The sequence below is a fragment of the Salmo salar genome, chromosome ssa15, assembly GCF_905237065.1.
Source record: "Salmo salar chromosome ssa15, Ssal_v3.1, whole genome shotgun sequence".
Lineage (NCBI taxonomy): Eukaryota > Metazoa > Chordata > Actinopteri > Salmoniformes > Salmonidae > Salmo > Salmo salar.
This window is the reverse complement of record NC_059456.1, coordinates 44502756-44528477: the sequence shown is the minus strand read 5'-3', so window position 1 is coordinate 44528477 and position 25722 is coordinate 44502756. Positions and strand designations below refer to the sequence as shown.

Here is a 25722-nt window from a genome sequence, read left to right as displayed (position 1 = left end):
ATTTTCAGGTCTCTACAGAGATGTTTGATTGGGTTCAAGTCTGGGCTCTGACTGGGCCACTCAAGGACATTCAGAGACTTGTTCAGAAGTCACTCCTGTGTTGTCTTGGTTATGTGCTTAGGGTCGTTGTCCTGTTGGAAGGTGACCCTTTGCCCCAATCTGAAGTCCTGAGCAGGTTTTCATCAAGGATCCCCACAGCATGATGCTGCCACCACCATGCTTCACCGTAGGGATGGTGCCAGGTTTCCTCCAGACGTGACACTTGGCATTCAGGACGAGTTCAATCTTGGTTTCGTCTGACCAGATAATCTTGTTTCTCATGGTCTGAGAGTCCTTTAGGCGCCTTTTGGAAAACTCCAAGCGGGCTGTCATGTGCCTTTTACTGAGGAGTGTCTTCCGTCTGGCCACTCTACCATAAAGGCCTGATTGGTGGAGTGCTGCAGAGGTGGCTGGCCTTCTGGAAGGTTCTCCCATCTCCACAGAGGAACTCTGGAGCCCTGTCAGATTGCTCAGTTTAGCTGGGTGGCCAGCTCTAGGAAGAGTCTTGGTGGTTTCAAACTTCTTTCATTTAAGAATGATGGAGGCCACTGCCTTCTTGGGGACCGTCAATGCTGCATACTTTTTGTGGTACCCTTCCCCAGATCTGTGCCTTGACACAATCCTGTCTCGGAGCTCTACGGACAATTCCTTCGACCTCATGGCTTGGTTTTTGCTCCAAACTTTGGGACCTTATATAGACAGGTATGTGCCTTTTCAAATCATGTCCAATCAACTGAATTTCCATGATGGACTCCAGTCAAATTGTAGAAACATCTCAAGGATGATCAATTGTAACAGGATGCACCTGAGCTCAATTTCAAGTCTCAGAGCCAAGGATCTGAATACTTTTTTACATTTGTTTATACATTTGCAAAAAAATCTAAAAACCTGTTTTTGCTTTGTCATTATGGGGTATTGTGTGTAGATTGATGAGGGAGAAAATTAATTTAATCAATTTTAGAATTAGGCTGTAGCATAACAAAATGTGGAAAAAGTCAAGGGTCTGAATACTTTCCGAATGCACTGTATCATGATTTGAAATCCCCCTGAAGAGTGGGATTCAAAGGCCCCCCACCAGGTCCCTGGGTCGTATTCAAATTTGTCCAATAAGAAAAGCTTGTTTTGGTTTTCCGTTGCAAAACGTTTCGCTATGGTGTGCACTAATAATTACGACCATAATGTTAAGCCGTTTTGTCTCTCCTGTCATCCCCCAATTTCCACCAAATTTTCAAATGTAGCTTCTTCCACACAACTGGTGTCAATCAATTAGTAGGAACTTGTCCTTTATATGCTCAACTTTGAAGCTGAAAATGCTACTTTAGTCAACAAACTTTGTTGTTATAAAAGTAATCAAATTACATTTTGTAATTCTAAAAGCTGGAGAACAGCAGTATTCATTAATCAAAATTCTTAAACCATACATTTTAGGAAGCGCTAAAGATAGTTGAATATACATCCTTGTCAGCCAGTCCAATTGTGACCATTTTAAACATACATGACTTAAAGTCAAACTCAGTAAGTCTAGTTCAGTAAGTCAAAAATAAAATTGCACATTTTTTATTCTGGTTCAACATTTCTCCAAATAGATAGTAAATAAAGTAAGTAGCCTTGCACAAGCCTTAAGCAGAACGGCTCATATCTCCTGTTTCTGTAATGTGAGGTAGCTTGATGTACAAGTACACCCCCTGGAAAGGAAACTAGTCTATCGCAGTGCAAAATTGACAGATTAAAGCTTAATTAGTTGGATGACAACTATTTGAATGCTCTATCACTGATACTCGTGAGGGGAATGGTTAGGTGGGCTATGGAAAGGTCAAAGATCTGAGCTCAAATTTACTGAGGTGGCTTCAGAGGTAAATTTGACGCCATTGATCCAGGTATCGAGAGCGGAGGAGCGCAGTGAACCTTCTCAGAGTAGCCAGTTGCGCACACACAAGCGCACTCAGGATCAGCAGTGCTTTGCTGTCTAACATCTTGAAAGCACTCACACCAAAACTTTTCAAAGTTCTTTAAAAAAAAAAAATGTTGCATTAGCACCAAATGGTCAGAGAGTGATGTTCTTAAACAATCCACACCCCTGTCTAATGTGATAGGATGACTTTTTAGTTATTTTATTGATACCATAGTTGCTTAATTAAACATGATCTTATCTCTGTTAACTTAATAGGACCACGAGGTAGAATCAGGTATTACTGTTCGATACAAGCCTACACAGACAACAGCCCTTGCGGGGTAATATTGATTGCTGTAATAGGAATGGTTCTAGTTGTCCATGTGTCTGAGTGTGCGCCACATTTGTGAGCTGTGACTGTAATACAATCACATAACAACAACAAAAAAGTATTATGTTCAGTAGTAGACTGTTGATAAATTGTGTCAACATATCCGACTTGCCGCCCTGTCAAAAATAAAATACACCTGCTAGGATCACCACTTTATTTTAAGAGTGTGAAATGTCAGAATAATAGTAGAGAGAATGATTTATTTCAGCTTTAATTTCTTTCATCACATTCCCAGTGGGTCAGAAGTTTACATACACTCAATTAGTATTTGGTAGCATTGCCTTTAAATTGTTTAACTTGGGTCAAACGTTTTGGGTAGCCTCCAACAATAAGTTGGGTGAATTTTGGCCCATTCCTCCTGACAGAGCGAGAGTTGCACCCCTTCTCAAAAAACCTACACTCGATCCCTCCGATGTCAACAACTACAGACCAGTATCCATTCTTTCTTTTCTCTCCAAAACTCTTGAACGTGCCGTCCTTGGCCAGCTCTCCTGCTATCTCTCTCAGAATGACCTTCTCGATCCAAATCAGTCAGGTTTCAAGGCTGGTCATTCAACTGAGACTGCTCTTCTCTGTGTCACGGAGGCTCTCCGCACTGCTAAAGCTAACTCTCTCTCTTCTGCTCTCATCCTTCTAGACCTATCTGCTGCCTTTGATACTGTGAACCATCAGATCCTCCTCTCCACCCTCTCCGAGTTGGGTATCTCCGGTGCGGCTCACTCTTGGATTGCGTCCTACCTGACAGGTCTCTCCTACCAGGTGGCGTGGCGTGAATCCGACTCCGCACCACGTGCTCTCACCACTGGCGTCCCCCAGGGCTCAGTTCTAGGCCCTCTCCTATTCTCGCTATACACCAAGTCACTTGGCTCTGTCATATCCTCACATGGTCTCTCCTATCATTGCTACGCAGACGACACACAATTAATCTTCTCCTTTCCCCCTTCTGATAACCAGGTGGCGAATCACATCTCTGCATGTCTGGCAGACATATCAGTGTGGATGACGGATCACCACCTCAAGCTGAACCTCGGCAAGACGGAGCTGCTCTTCCTCCCGGGGAAGGACTGCCCGTTCCATGATCTCGCCATCACGGTTGACAACTCCATTGTGTCCTCCTCCCAGAGTGCTAAGAGCCTCGGCGTGACCCTGGACAACACCCTGTCGTTCTCCGCTAACATCAAGGCGGTGACCCGATCCTGTAGGTTCATGCTATACAACATTCGCAGAGTACGACCCTGCTTTACACAGGAAGCGGCACAGGTCCTAATCCAGGCACTTGTCATCTCCCGTCTTGATTATTGCAACTCCCTGTTGGCGGGGCTCCCTGCCTGTGCCATTAAACCCCTACAACTCATCCAGAACGCCGCAGCCTGTCTGGTGTTCAACCTTCCCAAGTTCTCTCACGCCACCCCGCTCCTCCGCACACTCCACTGGCTTCCAGTTGAAGCTCGTATCTGCTACAAGACCATGGTGCTTGCCTACGGAGCTGTGAGGGGAACGGCACCTCAGTACCTTCAGGCTCTGATCAGGCCCTACACCCAAACAAGGGCACTGCGTTCATCCACCTCTGGCTTGCTGGCCCCCCTACCTCTGCGGAAGCACAGTTCCCGCTCAGCCCAGTCAAAACTGTTCGCTGCCCTGGCACCCCAATGGTGGAACAAGCTCCCTCACGACGCCAGGACAGCGGAGTCAATCACCACCTTCCGTAGACACCTGAAACCCCACCTCTTTAAGGAATACCTGGGACAGGATATAGTAATCCTTCTAACCCCCCCCCAAAAAAAGATATAGATGTACTATTGTAAAGTGGTTGTTCCACTGGATATCATAAGGTGAATGCACCAATTTGTAAGTCGCTCTAGATAAGAGTGTCTGCTAAATGACGTAAATGTAAATGTAGTCTGGCGGTTTTGGAGCAGTGGCTTCTTCCTTGCTGAACGGCCTTTCAGGTTATGTGAACATAGGACTCGTTTTACTGTGGATATAGATACTTAGGACCAGTTTCCTCCAGCATCTTCACAAGGTCCTTTGCTGTTCTGGGATGATTTGCACTTTTCGCACCAAAGTATATTCATCTCTAGGAGACAAAACGTGTCTTCTTCCTGAGCGGTATGACGGCTGCGTGGTCCCATGTTGTTTATACTTGCGTACTATTGTTTGTACAGATGAACGTGGTACCTTCAGGCATTTGGAAATTGCTCCCAAGGATGAACCAGACTTGTGGAGGTCTACCACTTTTTTTTCTGTCTTGGCCGATTTATTTTGATTTTCCCATGATGTCAAGCAAATAGGCACTGAGTTTGAAGGTAAGCCTTGAAATACATCCACAGGTACACCTCCAATTGACTCAAATGATGTCAATTAGCCTATGAGAAGCTTGTAAAGCATGACATCATTTTCTGGAATTTTCCAAGCTGTTTAAAGGCGTCTGACCCACTGGAATTGTGATGGTGAATTATAAGTGAAATAATCTGTCTGTAAACAATTGTTAGAAAAATTACTTGTGTCATGCACAAAGTAGATGTCCTAACCGACTTGCCAAAACTATAGTTTGTTAACAAGAAATGTGTGGAGTGGTTGAAAAAACTAGTTTTAATGTCTCCAACCTAAGTGTATGTAAACTTCTGACTTCAATTGTATGTTGTATTAGCCTATCGTCCTCGGTTTGTTTGTGTAACTAAGTGTGTAGCCCAGTAGGTCTATTGAATAGCCTACTATGTTTATGGTATTTATTTTTCTGAGGAACCACTCCAAAAAACATTTATTTCTTATATTAGTCAGCAGTTAAGTTTCCAAGATGGAGCACTTTCTGTAAATATAAAAAATAAATTACATCTTTGTTACATTATGTGTTGTGTAACTCATGACTTTATAAATGTGATAGCTCACATTATGTTTGAAACAGAATAGTGAGTGTAGCAATCAGGATGGTTTCACCAGGCTTGCAAGAGAGTTAAGTGTCCTTAAAAAAATAATAATCTGACATTACAAGCTAGAGTTTCCTAATGTGTAAAGGCCAGTGTCTAAGTCACATGCTGAAGATCCTGCCCACTTCTGCAGAGGTAAGGTTCAAAGGGCCGTCCGTCTCTCCCGCTAGGCAACCGCTCCAGGGTGACGTTTCCCCTTGGTACAGATCTAGGACCAGCATCCCCCAATCCTATCCAGGATCAGTGTCTAGGGACTACTTCACCCTACACCTACGCAACCTGCCACACTCACGGGACATGCCGTCCGAGCCACCCGAGTGCGCCTCCGGAGGGGAAGGGGGCAGTGGGTCCACCACGATGTCTAAATCAGACACCTTCCACGGGGCGAGGGGCTTTCGCACTGTGTCCGCCCCTGGACAAACGTGGTAGATAGGGATAGGAGTAGGGGTGTCACCCCCCCCCCCAGTGGAACAAAGACAATCACAGGACACCACAGGACGGGAGAGGGAAAGAGAAGGAAATAACGGAGGGAGGGAAACACAGGATACACCACAGAGTAAAAAAGGGGAGAGAAGAAGGTTAGAGGAGGAGAGAAATAGAAATAAAAAAGTAATGAAGGAGTATCAACTGCAAAGCCTGTAAGGAGAGAGACATGGGCTTCAGGATCACTGGCGATGGTGATCATGGGGGACCAGAGGATTTGAGACTGGGAGGCTGTTCGTCGTCCTCCTGATGGATACTGGCTGCTCTGGGCAAAGTTGAAATATTTAAGCCAGATGAAAATTATCCTTTGTAGTGTTAAATTATGCTCCCCCATCAGATTTTTGGATGCAGTTAATTGGTAAAACAAAGGAAAATATTTAACAGATCACAAGTTAAAACAAAGATCCTGCTATATCCATGACATTCGGTAGAAATATTGTATCAGATTTACAGGGGAAGTTACCATGCAAATGTGTAGTCCTAACTGTCTGATAAGGACTTGGACCAGGGATGCAGCACTCTGTTTGCTGGTTTTTGGTATTTTATATCAGTACCTGTTCTAGACCATGCATGCCTGGGACAATTGGTGACGTGAATTCACCAATTGTGTGGCTGGGAGAAAACATGAGGACTACAGTTGTTCACGGGTGGCTAGGAAGCTCAATAATTAGTCTTCATGTGTCCCTCCCAACCACTATCAAATACATCCATTGTCAAGTCATTATGGCTGTCTTGAAGTAGAGCCAAAGACGGAAAGAGTACAAACGTGAAGCCATAGATAAAAGTTGAGAAAAAGAGATTGAATCATAGGAGAAAGCATGAGAGAGCAACAAAGACAGGTGAGTAATACGTCAGGTTATTGGAAAACCAACCACACAGAGTGCTCCGAGGTTTAGGTTTGATTTAGGTACAGATCTAGGATCAGCTTCCAGTGCCCCAATCCTAACCTTAAGCATTATTGGGAATAATGCAAAACTGACCCAAGATCAGCATCTAGGGGCAACTACACCCTATAACATACCGGGTGAAGAGAGTCCATGATGGCAAGGTAGACCAACCTGATTTGGAGCGGGCATGATTGGCTGGGGCATTGACACCCAGTGTCTGGGGTTTCATAGGTTCGGGGGGTCCAGTGTAGCCTCCCTCTTGTCTACCTGGCAGAGGGACCTGAATGTAGGGCCCCACGGCTGCCACACGGCCCAGAGTCCCTGGGGCCGGCTGGGGAGAGGGAGGCCCGTTGGTCCTGTTTAGCTTTAGGGAGAAAGAGGGGACCACAGAGAGAAAGCGTTGTGTGGAGGGAGGGGAGCGGACCACAGAAAAAAGGGATGGGGAAAGCGAGGGGAGACCACAGAGAAAGGGAAGATAGAAGGAGAGATTAGGGTTAGTATCAATATGAAGTAATGGGCCCCATCGTAAGTGTGTGTATTGATGTGTATTGAGTCTTGTTATTATTTTCTTGTATGCTGTCCTGTTTAAGGGAATACACTATCTTGGGTTCTAATCTGTTTCTGCTCTCTTGCCAACCTCTTAGGCATTGGCAATGAGAGACAGGCTTTACCAGCTTTTGAATGTCCCAAAAGAGCCAACAGAAGTGAGCTTACCCATACATATGACAGGTGGGTAGGAGAGTGTGTGTCCATGTTGTGCACTCCTAGCCCAGGTTTTTATTATAAGAGGCTATATTAATGCATAAGTTTGCTGTGTGTGTGTTTTCCTTAGTGTCAGTGTGTTTGTGCATTGTCCGTTCCTAGCCTTACAGGTAAGTTCTCTTTTTGACGTGCCTCAGCTTTTTTCTTATAGAGGCGCTCCCGCAGCTCGCCGATGCGCTTGTCCATGAGGGTCACCTCCATGTTGCGTTTGTTGAGCAGATCCTTTTGCTGCTGCAGCTTGCTGTTCTGATCCTGGTTCAGCTTGTTCCGGATCTGAGGGTGACACACGCACGCCAACACAAACACACGCACACAGTTTCACACGCACACAGAATAGAAAGACAAAGAGTTAGCACACAGGTATGAATATGGGAAGTAAAAATAGGCCCAGACACGCATGTGTGCACAAACATAACCCCAATAATCCAAAAGTATATTTAGCATCTATTTCCATCTAGTTTGCTGTCCACAAGCAGCAGGCCGCAGAGTTGTTTCCCCACTGTGAAGTTTTTAAGTTGCACTTTTCTGAAAAGCGCATCAGTTCACACAGAAGAAACGGCTAAGGAGATAGTCCTTTGCGTTTGTTTCGCCTACCAATCCAATGCTTTTTAACGCACGGGAAGGATTGCACAAGTGCAAACTTTGGGAGAAAAGACAGATTATTCGGACGCAGGGAAAGAGTCGAAGGGTAGCGTTTTAGTGAGTCTGAGGCGGGGTTTATTTTGGGGCAGTCCTACTCCTTACCTATTGTTTTGTTCATTCGACAGGATTGAGAGAGAGAGAAGTAGATAGGAGAGAGACCCATGCTCGCAGCGGTAGTAAACAGTACGTGATCCAGAGGCAGCGGGTTAGATTGCTGGACCACCCCACTGAGGGCCCTGGGCCGTGTTTTTCAAAACATTTAATCCATATGAAAATTATTCTGTGTTGCATTAAATTCTGCTCCCCTTCAGATGTGGTCCCTCTTTTTTGGATGCAATTATAACACTGGACCAAATCTCTAACATATCACATACAATACAACAAATCAAATCGCGTGCACATATTTTACAGATGTTATTGCGGATGTAACGAAATGCTTATGTTCCTAGCTCTAACAGTGCAGTAATACCTAACAATACATGCAAATCCCAAAAATCAAAGGTATTAATAAAGAAATATTAGAATGAGCAACTAGCTGGCTAGTAACAGTGACTGAAGTTCAGGACAGTGTATTGGGCGGAGGCCGGCTAGTGGTGACCATTTATCCTGTTAGGGCTAGGGGGCAGTATTGACACGGCCGGATAAAAAACGTACCCGATTTAATCTGGTTACTACTCCTGCCCAGTAACTAGAATATGCATATAATTATTGGCTTTGGATAGAAAACACCCTAAAGTTTCTAAAACTGTTTGAATGGTGTCTGTGAGTATAACAGAACTCAAATGGCTGGCCAAAACCTGAGAAGATTCCATGCAGGAAGTGGCCTGTCTGACAAGTTGTGTTTCATCTTGGCTCTTTTTATTGAAGACTGAGGATCTTTGCTCTAACGTGACACTTCCTACGGCTCCCATAGGCTCTCAGAGCCCGGGAAAAAGCTGAACAATATCGAGGCAGCCTCTGGCTGAAACACATTATCGCTTTTGGCAAGTGGCCGATCAGAGTACTATGGGCTTAGGCGCGTGCCCGAGTCGACCGAATGCTTTATTTTCTTTCGTCTGTTTACCTAAACGCAGATTCCCGGTTGGAATATTATCGCTTTTTTATGAGAAAAATGGCATAAAAATTGATTTTAAACAGCGGTTGACATGCTTCGAAGTACGGTAACAGAATATTTAGAATTTTTTTGTCACGAATTGCGCCATGCTCGTCACCCTTATTTACCCTTTCGGATAGTGTCTTGAACGCACGAACAAAACGCCGCTGTTTGGATATAACTATGGATTATTTTGAACCAAACCAACATTTGTTATTGAAGTAGAAGTCCTGAGAGTGCATTCTGACGAAGACAGCAAAGGTAATAACATTTTTCTTATAGTAAATCTGACTTTGGTGAGTGCTAAACTTGCTGGGTGTCTAAATAGCTAGCCCTGTGATGCCGGGCTATCTACTGAGAATATTGCAAAATGTGCTTTCACCGAAAAGCTATTTTAAAATCGGACATATCGAGTGCATAGAGGAGTTCTGTATCTATAATTCTTAAAATAATTGTTATGCTTTTTGTGAACGTTTATCGTGAGTAATTTAGTAAATTCACCGGCAGTGTTCGGTGGGAATGCTAGTCACATGCTAGTCACATAATGTAAAAAGCTGGTTTTGATATAAATATGAACTTGATTGAACAAAACATGCATGTATTGTATAACATAATGTCCTAGGAGTGTCATCTGATGAAGATCATCAAAGGTTAGTGCTGCATTTAGCTGTGGTTTGGGTTTATGTGACATATGCTAGCTTGAAAAATGGGTGTATGATTATTTCTGGCTGGGTACTCTGCTGACATAATCTAATGTTTTGCTTTCGTTGTAAAGCCTTTTTGAAATCGGACAGTGTGGTTAGATTAACGAGAGTCTTGTCTTTAAAATGGTGTAAAATAGTCATATGTTTGAAAAATTGAAGTTTTTGCATTTTTGAGGTTTTTGAATAACGCGCCACGGGATTACACTGGCTGTTACGTAGGTGGGACGATTTGGTGCCACCTACCCTAGAGAGGTTAACAGTCCGCATTCTAGATAGTAGCGGGGTGAACAGGCCGTGGCTCGGGTGGCTGAGGTCCTTGATGATCTTCTTGGCCTTCTTGTGACTCCGGGTGCTGTAGATGTCCTGGAGGGCAGTCAGTGTGCCCCCGGTGATGCTTTGGGCTGACAGCACCACCTTTGGAGAGCCCTCGTTTACGGATGGTGCAGTTGCCGTACCAGGCGGCGACACAGCTCGACAGGATGCTCTCAATGGTGCATCTGTAGAAATTTGTGAGGGTTTTAGGGGCCAAGCCACATTTCTTTAGCCCCCTGAGGTTGAAGAGGCACTGTTGTTGTGAAGAAGGCACCACTGTTGTGCCTTCTTCACCACACTGTCTGTGTGGATAGACCATTTCAGGTTGTCAGTGATGTGTACACCAAGGAATTTGAAGCTTTTCACCCTCTCCACGTTGAGGGAGAGGTTATTTTCCTGGCACCACTCCACCAGTACCCTCAACTCCTCCTTGTAGGTGGTCTCGTCGTTGTTGGTAATCAGGCCTACCACTTGTGTCGCGTGGCCACGCAGTCATGGGTGAACAGGGAGAACATGAATGGGCTAAGCACGCAACCTTGTGGGGCCCCCGTGATGAGGATCAGCATAGAGGAGGTATTGCTGTCTTCCTTCACCACTTGGGGTCGGCCCGTCAGGAAGTCCAGGAACCAGTTGCACAGGGCGGGGTTCAGACCCAGGGTCCCGAGCTTAGTGATGAGCTTGGAGGACACTATAGTGTTGAAGGCTGAACAGTGAACCATTGACATTTGGGTAAAATGAAGGCGAACAACATTGAATGGGGGAACAGAACTGATACAATACAGGATCATTTTGATCGGGATCAAAAGTTGGGCACTGGAGCAGAGGGTTTGTGATGGCACTTTAGTTCAGAACACTAAACTCTACCTGCAGCTCCTGGTAGAGTTTGCGCAGCTCCAGGGCTGCAGTGCTGGTGACCTGTCCTCCCAGCGCGGACTGCAGGCCGTTGAGCTTTCCCCGCCGCAGGTCCTCCAGCTGCAGACTCAGCTGCTCCACCCGCAGCACAGCTGACTGCAGCTCCACCTGCTTTTCCTGGAACAGCCCACTCACCTGCTCAATCTCCGCCGCTTTAGGGGTGGAGGGAGGAGGATTTAGGATTTAGTTGAGTTTATTTGAGTTCAGCACACATATAGGGATGGTTTCCCACACATTTTAAGTCTAATCCTTAACTTAAAAGCGTTTTTCAATGTGCTTTTAAATCCAGGAATAGACTTAAACTGTGTCCGGGAAACCACCCCATCAAAAGACAACCTGATATATTTAAGCAACAAGGCCTGAGGAGGTGTGGTATGTGGCCAATATACCACAGTTAAGGGCTGTTCTTATGCACAACACAATACGGAGCGCCTGGACACAGCCCTTGGCCGTGGTATATCAGCCATATATCACAAACCCCCGAGGTGCCTTACTGCTATTATAAACTGGTTACCAATGTAATTAGAGTAGTAAAAATAAAATGTTTTGTCATACCCGTGGTATACGGTCTGATATACCACGTTTGTCAGTCAATCAGCATTCAGGGCTCGAACCACCCAGTTTATAAAAAAATCTTTGAGGATGACAAAAAAAAGTTGAATGACTTATTTCCATTGTGGTCCATAGTACACACATTGTGGATAACATGGGACGCACACACACACACACACACACACACACACACACACACACGTGGATACACAGTGTAGAGGCGAGTTGGGGTGAGGTGGATGGACACAGCGTACACGTGGCTGAGTTGGGTGAGTGTGTTTATACATGTGTAAACTTACACAGGTTGCCGTTGATGACTTTGCTGTAGTCCACCTGGCCCCTCATGGCACGGATCTTCTTAAGCTTGGCCTCCTGGCTCTCCACGCGCTCCTTGAGCCTCTGCAGCTTCTCACTCTCAGACACCGACTGCTGCTGCCGCCGCTCTTGCTGTTTCAGGTAGCGCAGACGCTGCTCCTACAGACAGATAGAGGGAGAGAAAGAAAATGAGAGAGAGACAGGGAAGGAGAAAGAGGGACAGGGAACAAGAAAGCAAGAGGGGGAGATGGAAAGGGAGGGGGAAGAGAGTGATTAGAAATGGTCAACGGTCTTCAGCCTGATGCATAGCGAACACATTTGAAGGTCTGAACATCATCTGCACATGTGCATTGGACAACACAGCCATCTGTAACAGCATGTGACATTTGTGGTTTAAGCCCATGTTACACTTCATACATACACTCCACCGGTCACACACACTTTGATCACACATTGCTGGCACGCAAGCACACACACACGACAGTCCTCAGAAGACCCTGATGTACAGATGAGCTTCCATCATCTAATAGCTAAAAGTACCCATCATTAATAATATAAACGGATGTCCATATAAGAAATACATTAGGGACTGGGTCTGAACTCTGAATGAGGAAAGGAAAAGGAGGGATGACTTCATCTCTCTCTGAGTTTCTCAACTGTATGTTGCTCTAATTCAAGTTCCAAGAGAGGAGATGACAGGCCAATGTTTCCAAATGATTGCAGGGTTTCAAGTAGACCTACTTTTTTTATAATAAAATCATTTCTCTGCCATTTGGCACACAGAGGTTCCCTGCACGGCCAAATCGGTCAATCACGATGACGACCTAGTTTGGAGTCGAAACATTGTCCTTGTCTTAAAGACCTTGGGAACATCATACCAGTGTGAGGATTTATAGTTTTGTTCAACATTACCCTTTCAGATCCAGCACCTGGGAAAGCTTTTTATTATTATGGGTGTGTACAGAAATAGACTGCCTACATATTATCTCTTGGTCAATGCATTCCTCTAATAAGGAGCCAAATCTGCTAACAAGACTCTACAGATGTTATAGCATTGGCTAAGCTAGCTTGAAGCTATTCCACAACGCTGGCTAGCAAGCCGCTGAGGCGAGCACTACAGCTAGCCTAATAGCTGGTGAATAATAGCTAATGTGGACGCACTCAAGACCAACAGAGAAATGCCCCGAATGTCCTTCAGTGGAGGTAGGGTGAATTTGGCTGGCTGGACAACAAATGCAAATGGGTAAAATGAGAAAAAGAAAATGACAACCGCAAGAATGCACACACAAAACCCTGCCTGCTTCACTCTCCACATAATGGAATTCAGCACCAAGTCTCTGCAATGGACAGCATTAATCATCATGTGCACACACACACACACACACACACACACACACACACACACAGGCCAGCAGCATGGCGGAACACATGCTCCCTAGTCCCTACTGAATCCAGAAGTATTTGGATGTGTCCCAAAGGACCCTGTATTCCCAATAGTGCATTACTTTTTAAAGAAGGGCAAAAAAAATGAATAAACGTGCACTACCTAGGGAATAGGGGTCCATTTAGGATGCAACCCTTGACTGGCTAAGTGAATAGAAGCTATAAAATGGCCAGCGCTGCAGTGGCCTCACTGACACCCAACTACTCAGCCCCATGGCACCGATGACTTAACAGTTTGAACAACTGTTGCAAATAACATTTCTAATGTCAACCCAATGATATTTCACAAGATATAGGCTTAACTAAACATGTGATTATCGAGGTCATGACATTTAAATACTGGCATAAAAATGGTATTTCCACGGTCATAAAAAGTGCCATTGAAAATTATAAATGAATGTAATTTTCCTGTGTTGTGCTACATTTTGCAGGAAAACATAGACTACTGCCAACAACACTGAAATAATACCTGAAAACTGAAGAGATTCTACATTGACGTTGATATTTGTTGAATCAGGAGTTTAAGTGCTGGGCAAAATTTTTTTTTTTTACTTCTTTGGGATGGGGGCAGTATTTTCACGGCCGGATAAAAAACGTACCCGATTTAATCTGGTTACTACTCCTGCCCAGAAACTAGAATATGCATATAATTAGTAGATTTGGATAGAAAACACTCTAAAGTTTCTAAAACTGTTTGAATGGTGTCTGAGTATAACAGAACTCATATGGCAGGCCAAAACCTGAGAAGATTCCATACAGGAAGTGCCCTGTCTGACAATTTGTTGTCCTTCTGTTGCATCTCTATCGACATTACAGTATCTGTGCTGTAACGTGACACTTTCTAAGGCTTCCATTGGCTCTCTAAAGCCACCAGAAAGTGGAATGGGGTGTCTGCTGTCTCTGGGCAAAGTACAGCAGCTCTGTTTGTGAGTGGTCAGCCTGGGGACAGTGAGACTGGAGATGCGCGGTCACGAGACTTCTCAATTTATTTCTTTCAGCCTTTGAATGAATACAACGTTGCCCGGTTGGAATATTATCGCTATTTTACGAGAAAAATAGCATAAAAATGGATTTTAAACAGCGTTTGACATGCTTCGAAGTACGGTAATGGAATATTTTGCATTTTTTTGTCACGAAATGCGCGTCACCCTTCGGATAGTGACCTAAACGCACAAACAAAACGGAGGAATTTGGATATAACTATGGATTATTTGGAACCAAAACAACATTTGTTGTTGAAGTAGAAGTCCTGGGAGTGCATTCTGACGAAGAACAGCAAAGGTAATCCAATTTTTCTAATAGTAATTCTGAGTTTAGGTGACCCCGAAGTTGGCGGATGTCAAAATAGCTAGCCGTGATGGCCGAGCTATCTACTCAGAATATTGCAAAATGTGCTTTCGCCGAAAAGCTATTTTAAAATCAGACATAGCGATTGCATAAAGGAGTTCTGTATCTATAATTCTTAAAATAATTATGTATTTTGTCAACGTTTATCATGAGTAATTTAGTAAATTCGCCGGAAGTGTTCGGTGGGTATGCTAGTTCTGAACATCACATGCTAATGTAAAAAGCTGGTTTTTGATATAAATATGAACTTGATTGAACAAAACATGCATGTATTGTATAACATAATGTCCTAGGAGTGTCATCTGATGAAGATCAAAGGTTAGTGCTGCATTTAGCTGTGGTTTTGGTTTATGTGACATATATGCTTGCTTGGAAAATGGCTGTGTGATTATATGCGTCTATGTACTCTCCTAACATAATCTAATGTTTTGCTTTTGCTGTAAAGCCTTTTTGAAATCGGACAATGTGGTTAGATTAACGAGAGTCTTGTCTTTAAAATGGTGTAAAATAGTTGATTGTTTGAGAAAATTGAATTGTGGTATTTTAGTTGGTTTTGTATTTCGCGCCGTGCGATGCCATTGGCTGTTGGCTAGGGGTTCCGCAGGCGGAACGGGGTTCCGCTAGCGGAACGTCTGTCCTCAACAGGTTAACTAGGCAAGTCAGTTAAGAACAAATTCTTATTTTCAATGACGGCCGAGCAGCAGTGGGTTAACTGCCTTGTTCAGGGGCAGAACGACAGATTTGTACCTTGTCATAAGCATGTGACCCTTTGCTTCCCTGATAGCCTGACATCTTCTGACTGCGGTTGTCTTCTTATGGATGGAAAATGGGCACCATCAAATTCAAGTCTGGACCTCAAAGCATGGGTTGGACATGGTTGAGGGAACAGAACCGAAAAACAAAAAACAAAAAAACATTTGAGGAACAGAAGCAGAACCGGGAAATAAAGTGATCTACAGTGCCTTTTGAAAGTATTCACACCTCTTGACTTATTCCCCCCAAAATGTTGTTCCAGCCTGAATAAAAAATGGAATAAATTAATTTCTCGCCCACTACACACATAATACCCCATAATGACAAATTGAAAACATGTTTTTAGAAATGTTTGCTAATTTATTGAAAATGAAATACAAAAATGTAATTTACATAAGAATTCACATCCCTGAGTCAATACTTTGTAGGATCACTTTTGACAGCTATTAGAGCTGTAAGTCTTTAAGAGCTTTCCACACCTGGACTGTGCAACATTTGACAAATTATTATTTTCAAAATACTTAAAGCTCTATCAATTTTGTTGTTTATCATTGCTAGACAACCATTTTCAGGTCTTGCCATAGATTTAAGTCAAAACCAACTCGAGCACTCAGGAACATTCACTTTCTTCTTGGTAAGCAACTCCAGTGTAGATTTGGCTTTGTATTTTAGTTACGGTCCTGCTGAAAGGTGAATTTATCTCCCAGTGTTTGGTGGAAAGCAGACTGAACCAGGTTTTCCTCTAGGATTTTGCCTGTGCTTAGCTCCATTACATATTTTTTTTTTCATCCTGAAAAACTCCCCAGTCCTTAACGATTAAAAGCATAGCCATAACATGATGCAGCCACCACTATGCATGAAAATATGGAGAGTGATACTCAGTAGTGTGTTGTATTGGATTTGCCCTAAACATAACACTTTGTATTCAGGACAAAAAGTGAATTGCTTTGTCATATTTTTTTGCAGTGTTACTTTAGTGCCATTTTGCCAACATGACGCAATTTTTTGAATATTGTTATTCTGTACAGGCTTCCTTCTTTTCACTGTCAATAAGGTTACCATTATGGAGTAGCTACAATATTCTTGATCCATCCTCAGTTCTCTCCTATCACAGTCATTAAACTTTGTAACTGTTTTAAAGTCACCATTGGCCTCATTGTGAAATCACTGTGCAGTTTCCTTCCTCTCCGACAACTGAGTTAGGAAAGTTTTAAATGTCACATGCACAAGAACAGTGAAATGCTGCAGAAATGTTTTGGTACCTTTCCCCAGACCTGCGCAATGAAACAATCCTGTCTTGGAGTTCTACAGACAATTCATTCCACCTCATGGCTTGGTTTTTGCTCTGACATGCACTGTTAACTGTGGGACCTTATACAGGCAGGTGTGTGCCTTTCTAAATTTTTATTTTTTATTTTACCAGGTAAGTTGACTGAGAACACATTCTCATTTACAGCAACGACCTGGGGAATAGTTACAGTGGAGAGCAGGGGGATCAATTGTAAATCATGTCCAATCAATTGAATTTACCACAGGTGGACTCCAATTAAGTTTTAGAAACATCTTGAGGATGATCAATGGAAACAGGATGCACCTGAGCTCAATTTGGAGTGTCATAGCAAAGGGTCCGAATACTTAAGTAAATAAGGTATGTTTAAACATTTTAATACATTTGTCAAAATTTCTAAAAACCTGTTTTTTCCATGTCCTTATGGGGTATTGTGTGTAGATTGAGGGGGAAAAAACTATTGACTCCATTTTAAAACAAAGCTATAACATAACAAAACGTGGGAAAAGCCAAGGGGTTTGAATTACTTTCGGAATGCACTGTACACAGGGCTCTTTCCATGACAGACTGACCAGGTGAATCCTTGTGAAAGCTATGTTCCCTTATTTATGTCACTTGTTAAATCCACTTCAATCAGTGTAGATGGGGAGGAGTCAGGTTAAAGAACAATTTTTAAGCCTGGAGACAATTGAGACATGGATTGTGTATGTGTGCCACTCAAGAGTGTGAATGGGCAAGACAGCATATTTAAGTGCCTTTGAACGGGGTATGGAAGTAGGTGCCAGGCGCACCAATTTGAGTGTGTCAAGAACTACAACGCTGCTGGGTTTTTCACGCTCAACAGTTTCAACATGGGCCAGCATCCCTGTGGACTGCTTCCGACACCTTGTAGAGTCCATGTGGCGACGAATTGATGCTGTTCTGAGAGCAAAAGAGGGGTGTACAACTCAACATTAGGAAGGTGTTTCTAATGTTGGCTATACTCAGTGTATGATCACAAGTCATACACTATATACACAAAAGTATGTGGATACCCCTTCAAATTAGTGGAGTCGGCTATTTCAGCCACAACGGTTGCTGACAGGTGTATAAAACCGAGCACACCGCCATGCAATCCCCATACACAAACATTGGCAGTAGAATGGCCTTATTGAAGAGCTCAGTGACATTCAACGTGGCACAGTCATAGGATGCCACCTTTCCAACAAGTCAGTTTGTCAAATTTCTGTCCTGCTAAAGCTGCCCCGGTCAACTGTAAGTGTTGTTATTGTGAAGTGGAAACATCTAGGAGCAACAACGGCTCAGCCGCAAAGTGGTAGGCCTCACAAGCTCACAGAACGGTACCGCAGAGTGCTGAAGTGCGTAGCACATCTGTCCTCGATTGCAACACTCACTACTGAGTTCCAAACGGCATCTGGAAGCAACTTCAACACAAGAACTGTTCATCGGGAGCTTCATGATATCAGTTTCCATGGCAGAGCAGCCACACACAAGCTGAAGATCACCATGCGCAATGCCAAGCGTCGGCTGGAGTGGTGTAAAGCTCACTGCCATTGGACTCTGGAGCAGTTAAAACGTGTTTTCTGGAGTGATGAATCACGCTTCACCATCTGGCAGTTCAATGGACAAATCTGAGTTTGGCGGATGCCAGGAGACCGCTACCTACCCCAATGCGTAGGTCAACTGTAAAGTTGGGTGGAGAAGGAGTAATGGTCTTGGGCTGTTTTTCATGGTTCGAGCTAGGCCCCTTAGTTCCAGTGAAGGGACATTATACGCTACAGCATACAATGACATTCTAGACGATTCTGTGCTCCAACTTTGTGGCAACAGTTTGGGGAAGACCCTTTCCTGTTTCAGCATGACCATGCCCCCCATGCACAAAGCGAGGTCCATAGAGAAATGGTTTGTTGAGATTGGTGTGGAAGAACTTGACTGGCCTGCACAGAGCCGACCTCAAAACCATAGAACAACTTTGGGATGAATTGGAACGCCGACTGCGAGCCAGGCCTAATTGATGTGCCCTTGAGAAAGGCACTTAACCCGAATTGTTGCAATATTTGCCGTTAATAATGGCAGACCCTGGCCTTAACCGCACTCTACGAGGCGGTCTCAGGGAGAGCGGGTTATGCAAAAACCACATTTTCAATGCACACATGTATTAATACACACTTGTACGTGTGAAATAGATCAAATAAGCACCCACCAAATTATTATAACACTAAAATAAAGTGCAATATGCATGTGAAATCAATATGTGACCATGGCTCAGACATATAGGCCTATGCTATAATGTTTTCTTACATAGAGAAATATATGCGCACTTGTGTGACTCTCATAAAGGGGGCGTGTCTGTAGCACAGCGCTTCTCATTTCCCATTCCGGGGTAATGTGATGGGCTGTCACTGTTAAGAAGCTCTCTGTAGCCCTGGAGGTCCATCTAGCTGTAGTAAGAGGTACACAGGGTGAATTGGCCAATTCATTGACAACTTCGACTTTTGCTTGCATAGTGTACTACCTGTTGGCTTAAATGAGTGCCAGAGGACGAAGTTTGTAACATGGCTCGAGCACCTTTCACGAGGTGCTGAAACCCCCTATTCTTCTCAACCACTGAGAATAGGGGCATATCTGTAGATATAGACATACCTATCGCTCTTGCAATTTCTTTGGTCCGGTCAGAATCCTCTGTGAAGGGCTGCCGCTTGAATGGAGAGGGGAGACGAAGACATTATTGTTTTTTTTGCGTTTCCGTCTTGCTCTGGTGGTAGGAATACTAGGGTAATGTCGGCGTAAATGTGTCAACATGTTTGAGGTGTTGGCAGCTGCATAGGCTATTCTGGTTGAGCAGTGGCGACATACTCTAAGGTCTATCGCCGTTGTAATCTACTTGGAAGTAAACATTTAAACAATGGAGAATCCTCCTGGTTTATCGATCCCACCACTCGCCATTGTACAGAACTAGTTCCCGGCTGAGCCTCACAAAAGGACAGTTTGAAATTAGCCAATTAAGATTAGAATTTGATTACAACATGCGGACAGGTTCTAGTTATTTTAATGGAATAGCCTGAAAGGTTTTTTCAGCTGATTTACTCAAGAGGCATACAACGCAGCATTGGCAATGTTTTTGGGTGTTATTTTAAAAAAAATACCGGTATTCATTCGGATTTACGTGCTGAACGAACCGAGGTCGCAGCACCAAACGGTTCAGTACAAATGTGTACCGTTGCACCCCAAATTAAAACACTTTGAAAATGTTCTAGAGCATACACTGATATCTATTAATTAAAACGATAACACAATTTATAGAATCCAATTGCGTTAACATCAGGAAATCTGATGTGAAACCTGCCCCGTACATTGCACTCTGTATGAAAATCCCTTAGGAATGCATCACGTCCAGAAAAGAGGTACAGGTAACCCATTTTCACAAAATGCCTTCATAATGAGTGCACCAAACTTTACTTAAAGCTAGAAAAAGTCTAAACAATAATGCTTAGCTATTGCTGATTTAACCATAGGGTCATAGACATTTATAGAGATCACAATGTTGTATCTGTCCCATTATGGAGTCTGACTTCACAGGCACCACCATTTTGAAGTAGTCAATTTCCTTCTTCTACTACTACTTCTATGAATTGGTAAAAAAAACTTAAAGGGTGCATACTGCCACCTGGAGTGTGTTATTTGAACCAGTATAAAGTCAAGGTTGGCGATTTACTGCCACCTACAGTTATGGAATATTCGCACACCCAGTATAATTGACTAATGCCTCCTGACGACCTGCAGAGAATTATGTGATCCTTCCTTAACCCATAGGTAGTCCCACCCGGTTAACTACTTCAAAATGGTTAAAGTCCTCAATGGCACAGCCCATGCTAAAACAGGATTTTGGGCACTAGCGTCCTCTATTACATCTCTATGCCATAAGGTACACATTTTCTGATATGGCCGCCAGCTAAATATTGCTATGCAACAGACTAAAAGTGACAACTATAAAACCAATACACTACTCGATGTGAATCTCTTGAACTTGTATTATTTCCCAGTATGACCAATTTCCCTAAAACAAGTAGCCTATGTAGTTCTACCATTTGTAACACTGTTGTTTCAATGATGAGTCTACGTAAATCATTAGCTATGGATGGCAAAATGTAACCAAATCCCATGGTTTTTAAGATGAGATCCACCCAATAGAATGTTCCATTGTTGTTTAATAGTCATTTTCAATGAGCATGTGAACATTCCAACTTGTCTCAACATTCCTTAAAATCAGCCTGCAAACATTCTATTGCATAAACTCCCAATCAACAAGATAAATAAAAGTGTGAGAAAACATAGAAAGCACATTTTTTGGAGAGGGTATCATATCTATTTGATCAGGGGCTTGTGGGGAACAATGTAATACCATCAAACCACCCGAAAGTGGACAAATCTCTAATCAAGGACAGATTTAGACCTGGGACACCAGGTGGGTGCAATTAATTATCAGGTATAACAGAAAACCAGCAGCACTCTGGATCTCCAGACTGGGATTTGAATACCCCTGGAATACAGTTGCTCTGACCCTCTTCATGAGGCTTTTCTTCCAGTAAAGAAAATGATGTCTACACAAACACACAATAGGTTACCTTGGCAACAAGCATCTGTTGCTGGGCCTCGATCTGCTGCTGTTGCCGTGTGGCCATCTCCTGCAGCTCCGAGAGTGTGAGCTCCACGCGGGGGTTCCCCACCTACACACACAGAGAGAGAGGGAAAAAGAGACCATAGAAAGTGAGTGAGTGAGTGAGTGAGTGAGTGAGTGAGTGAGTGAGTGAGTGAGTGAGTGAGTGAGTGAGTGAGTGAGTGAGTGAGTGAGTGAGTGAGTGAGTGAGTGAGTGAGGTAAAGAACGGAGAGAGGGAGAGAAAAGGAGTGGTGGGAGAGATAAGAGAAAAAAAGGGAGAGAGACATTAGTAGGGATGTTCTGATGTGTTATCCATTTGTTTATCTCCTCAGCCCTGAAGAGGAATTCTGCATCCCAAATGGCACCCTTTCCCCTATAGCCCAGGGATCTAGTCAAAAGTAGTGCACTATAGGGATTAGGGTGCCATTTGGAATGAAGCCGAAGAGCCAGAGCACATTGGCTCAGCCAGAAAAAGAAAATGAGCTACAGCGGTCAGCAGCAGACCCATAATCTAGATAGAAAAAAACCACACTAACTGCAGGGAGGACAATCAAAGCATAGAGATCGCCCAGTGCTGGTCATTATTTCAGTAGTGGGTGTACACAGTACAGCCTACAAACAATTAGCCCACGGCAGCTTTTGCACAGAAGTTTGTTTTGGGACACAAAATGTTGCCTGTGTGTATATCTATTGATATCTATCAATCCATTCATTAATCTATTTACTCATAAAAAAAAAAAAAATACAGTTCAATGCAGGTTATATAATAGATGTGGTCCTGTGTGGCTCAGTTAGTAGAGAATGGCGCTTGCAACTCCATGATTGTGAGTTTGATTCCCACTGGCGCCATACATATGAAAACGTATGCACAAACTACTGTAAGTGGTATATATATTGCTAAATGGCATGTTGTAGATCGGTGTTCCCCAACTGGCGGCCCGTGGGCCAAATTCGGCCTGTGGGTCATTTTATTTAAACTGTTGGACATAAAAGACTAAAAATACCAGCAAATCAGCTCCAAGTTATTTTGATTTTGGAAATCTGTTCCCAAGTATTCCCACACATAATAGAGAGATATACACTACATGACCAAAAGTATGTGGACACCTGCTCGTCGAACATTTAATTCCAAAATCATGGGCATTAATACAGAGTTGATCCCCCTTTGCTGCTATAACAGCCTCCACTCTTTTGTGAAGGCTTTCCACTAGATGTTGGAACATTGCTGCGGGGACTTGCTTCCATTCAACCACAAGAGCATTAGCGAGGCCAGGCTCTGATGTTGGGCGATTAGGCCTGGCTGATAATCTGCGTTCCAATTCATCCCAAAGGTGTTCGATGGGGTTGAGGGCTCTGTGCAGGCCAGTCAATGTTCTGTGCAGGCCGGTCAAGGTCTTCCACACCGATCTCGACAAACCATTTCTGTATGGACCTGATGGAGAACCATGATTCATCACTTCAGAGAACATGTTTCCACTGCTCCAGAGTCCAAAGGTGGCAAGCTTTACACTACACCAGCCGACGCTTCACATTGTGCATGGTGATCTTAGGCTTGTGTGCAGCTGCTCGGCCTTGGAAAGCATTTCATGAAGCTCACGACGAACAGAGATTTGACGAACTGACTTGTTGGACAGGTGGCATCCTATAACGGTGCCGCGTTGAAAGTCACTGAGCACTTCAGTAAGGCCATTCTACTGCCAATGTTTGTCTATGGATATCGCATGGCTGTTTGCTCGATTTTATACACCTATCAGCAACAGGTATGGCTGAAATAGCCAAATCCACAAAATTTGAAGGGGTGTCCACATACTTGGTATATATAGTGTATGTGATTGCAAACAAATGTAAGGTATGAAATGATTATGTTTTCAATCTAATTTTATTTGTCACATGCTTTGCAAACAACAAGTGTAGACTAAGAGTGAAATGCTTACTTATACGGCCCTTCCCAACAATACAGAGCAAGAAAATAGGGAAATAATAAGTAAAACGTGTAATAATAAATACACAATGAGTTACAATAACTTGGCTATATACACGGGGTACCAGTCAAATATGATATCCGTTTGGGCTTCTTGGGGTCAATTTGCAATCAACTAATTATGTTACAGCCCCCTAACCATCCACTCGTGAAAAAAAAAAAATATTCCTTATTTTAGTCTAATGCAGCCATACTCAACAGGAGCACCGCGGTCCGGATCTAGACCAGGGTCAATATGGACTGCCGCAAACGACTTCACTCAATTTAGCAGCCGGGTGAATCGCGGCTGTGAGAGCAACAGTATCAGTCTCTTTACACAGACGGAGCTCAGTTCCTATCACAACATCACGCGGGGCAGCGACTGGGTCGCTATGGCAATGGGGCACTGGGAGGGGCACGGACAAGGATAATTGGATTAAGCACATGTTCCCGAAGGCCAGAACTCGGGGGAAAAAAATTATTCCTGTGTTCTCCGACTGTGTCCTGGTGGAACAGATCCTCTATCGGTTCAGAGGTCAAGTCAAACCTTCTTCTCGTCCCGACTTCAAACCAGCCGGGTTGTGGAAACAAATACCTTTCTTGAAGTCAAATGGCCATAGGTGGGTAACAAACACACCTAAAGCTGCATACACAAAGATGATGTAAACTGTGTTTAGACAGTAATGCATCATCTTCAAAGCACATAGCTGAACATGGGTAAACCTTATTGAAAGAGTATAGCTACCTCCAAAGGTGTTGCCTGGCTTCGGTAGAGCCTCAGAGCCAAAGGCAGTATTGAAATGGCAAAGAACCCCTAGCCAGGGCCTATGGAAAGTGTATTGAAAAAGGGGAGACTAAATGTCATGGTTGTCCTACACACATCAAACAGCACACTATAGTTCAGCAAGACATGAAGGTAAATGTGGAAATCAAGACAACTGTGTGTCGTTGTCTACTTTGTTCTGCTCTTTGGTCTTCTGAAAATGGTGTGCAAACTTCCCAGACCCTTACCAAATCTGGGGCCGTATGTATCAAGCTTTTCAGAGTAGGATTGCTGACCTAGGATCAGGTCAACCTCTGTCCATATAATCTTATTTGTTGACAAAACTGATCCTAACTTCACGCTCCTAATCTGAGACTCTTGATACATAAGGCGACAGGTCCTTCGAAGTGTAAAAAAGACATCACGATAAAAAGGGTTGCAGTGACGAAAGACAATGTTGAGTTCTGTTTGGCTAGACAGATTAGGGAGGGGGGAGAACGTCAGGAGGGGAAAGACAGATCCTACAAAAGAAAATGTAATTCTGCCACTTTCTTAAGTGATAGGATGGGGGAAAAGAATTTGCCAATCTATATAAGGCACCACAATAAGTACAAGCTCTGGCTGATGTAAAACCAAGGTGTAAAACCAATCCAGGTCTGTTCACTATGCTCCTTTCAGAATTGCCTGATAAATTAGTCCACATGGAAAACTAAAGGAATAGGAACCGTAAATAACTTCAAATCGGAAATACATTTCTTTCCATGACAGAATAAAAAATAAAAATAAACATTTTGGACTGAACAATGTAGACCTTAACTTCAAAGTTACACATCAAAATGTTTGTGTGTGTGCCTGTGTCCCGTTAACGCTCTGGGATTATCCAGTAAAAAATTGGGAATGGCTCAGAGACCACAATGTCACTGGACGGTTACCAATTGCCAATTGCCTTAGATTAAAATGGAGGGTCCACCCACTGGAAATCCTTCTGAAAAAGCGGGACTAGAGAAAGCTACATTTGGGTAATCCCATGGTAACAGAATTATGCTGAGAATCAGATATTGCGCTTTAAAATGTATACCAAACAAAAACCATTGATTTCAAAGTTTAGTTTAACAAACCATATGCACAAGGACTACTTTCATAAATTTCCACAGAAAATTTTACAAAAACTATTTTTCAGGAAGTACTGTGCAGATACAAAGTTAGGTAACAGAATTAAACTGAGGAACATTTTACCGTTATCCTGTTACTGAACTTTGCATCTGCCCAATTTTGCCAGTAAATACATTTTTTTTAATGGCTTTACTGTGTAAATTGTTCAAAGTAGTCATTGTGCATAGAGATGTATGGCCTGTTAAATTTTGAAATCAATGTTTTTTTGTGTGGCATACATTTTTTAAGTAAAACATCAGTCTCTGCGTAATTCCGTTGCTGTGGAATTGCCCATTTCTAATCCCAAGCAGACTCAACACACTGGCTACATCTCGATTATCCCTCCTTCCTCCCCAAGTTTGCACTTGTTCACTTCCCTTTACTGATTTAAGAGGAAATTACTGGTATAAGAAATATGGTGGAAACTCCACCCTAGCCCACACCACCA

General features: G+C 43.3%; 1 protein-coding gene across 12 annotated transcripts in view; it reads right to left on the bottom strand.

The window, feature by feature from the left end:
- ppp1r13bb (protein phosphatase 1, regulatory subunit 13Bb) overlaps positions 1-25722 on the bottom strand; it is a 104813-nt gene that overhangs the window by 15981 nt on the left and 63110 nt on the right. For 9 of the 12 annotated variants that reach the window (XM_045695778.1, XM_045695781.1, XM_045695779.1 and 6 more), the window contains 6 exons: positions 21367-21468; positions 11895-12069; positions 10996-11195; positions 7489-7653; positions 6790-6982; positions 5541-5660 (listed from right to left, as the gene is read on the bottom strand). In XM_045695778.1, coding sequence (XP_045551734.1) covers positions 5541-5660; positions 6790-6982; positions 7489-7653; positions 10996-11195; positions 11895-12069; positions 21367-21468 — 955 coding nt within the window. The remainder of the gene's footprint in view (positions 1-5540; positions 5661-6789; positions 6983-7488; positions 7654-10995; positions 11196-11894; positions 12070-21366; positions 21469-25722) is intronic. The other 3 variants (XM_045695774.1, XM_045695775.1, XM_045695777.1) reach the window with 3 other exon arrangements.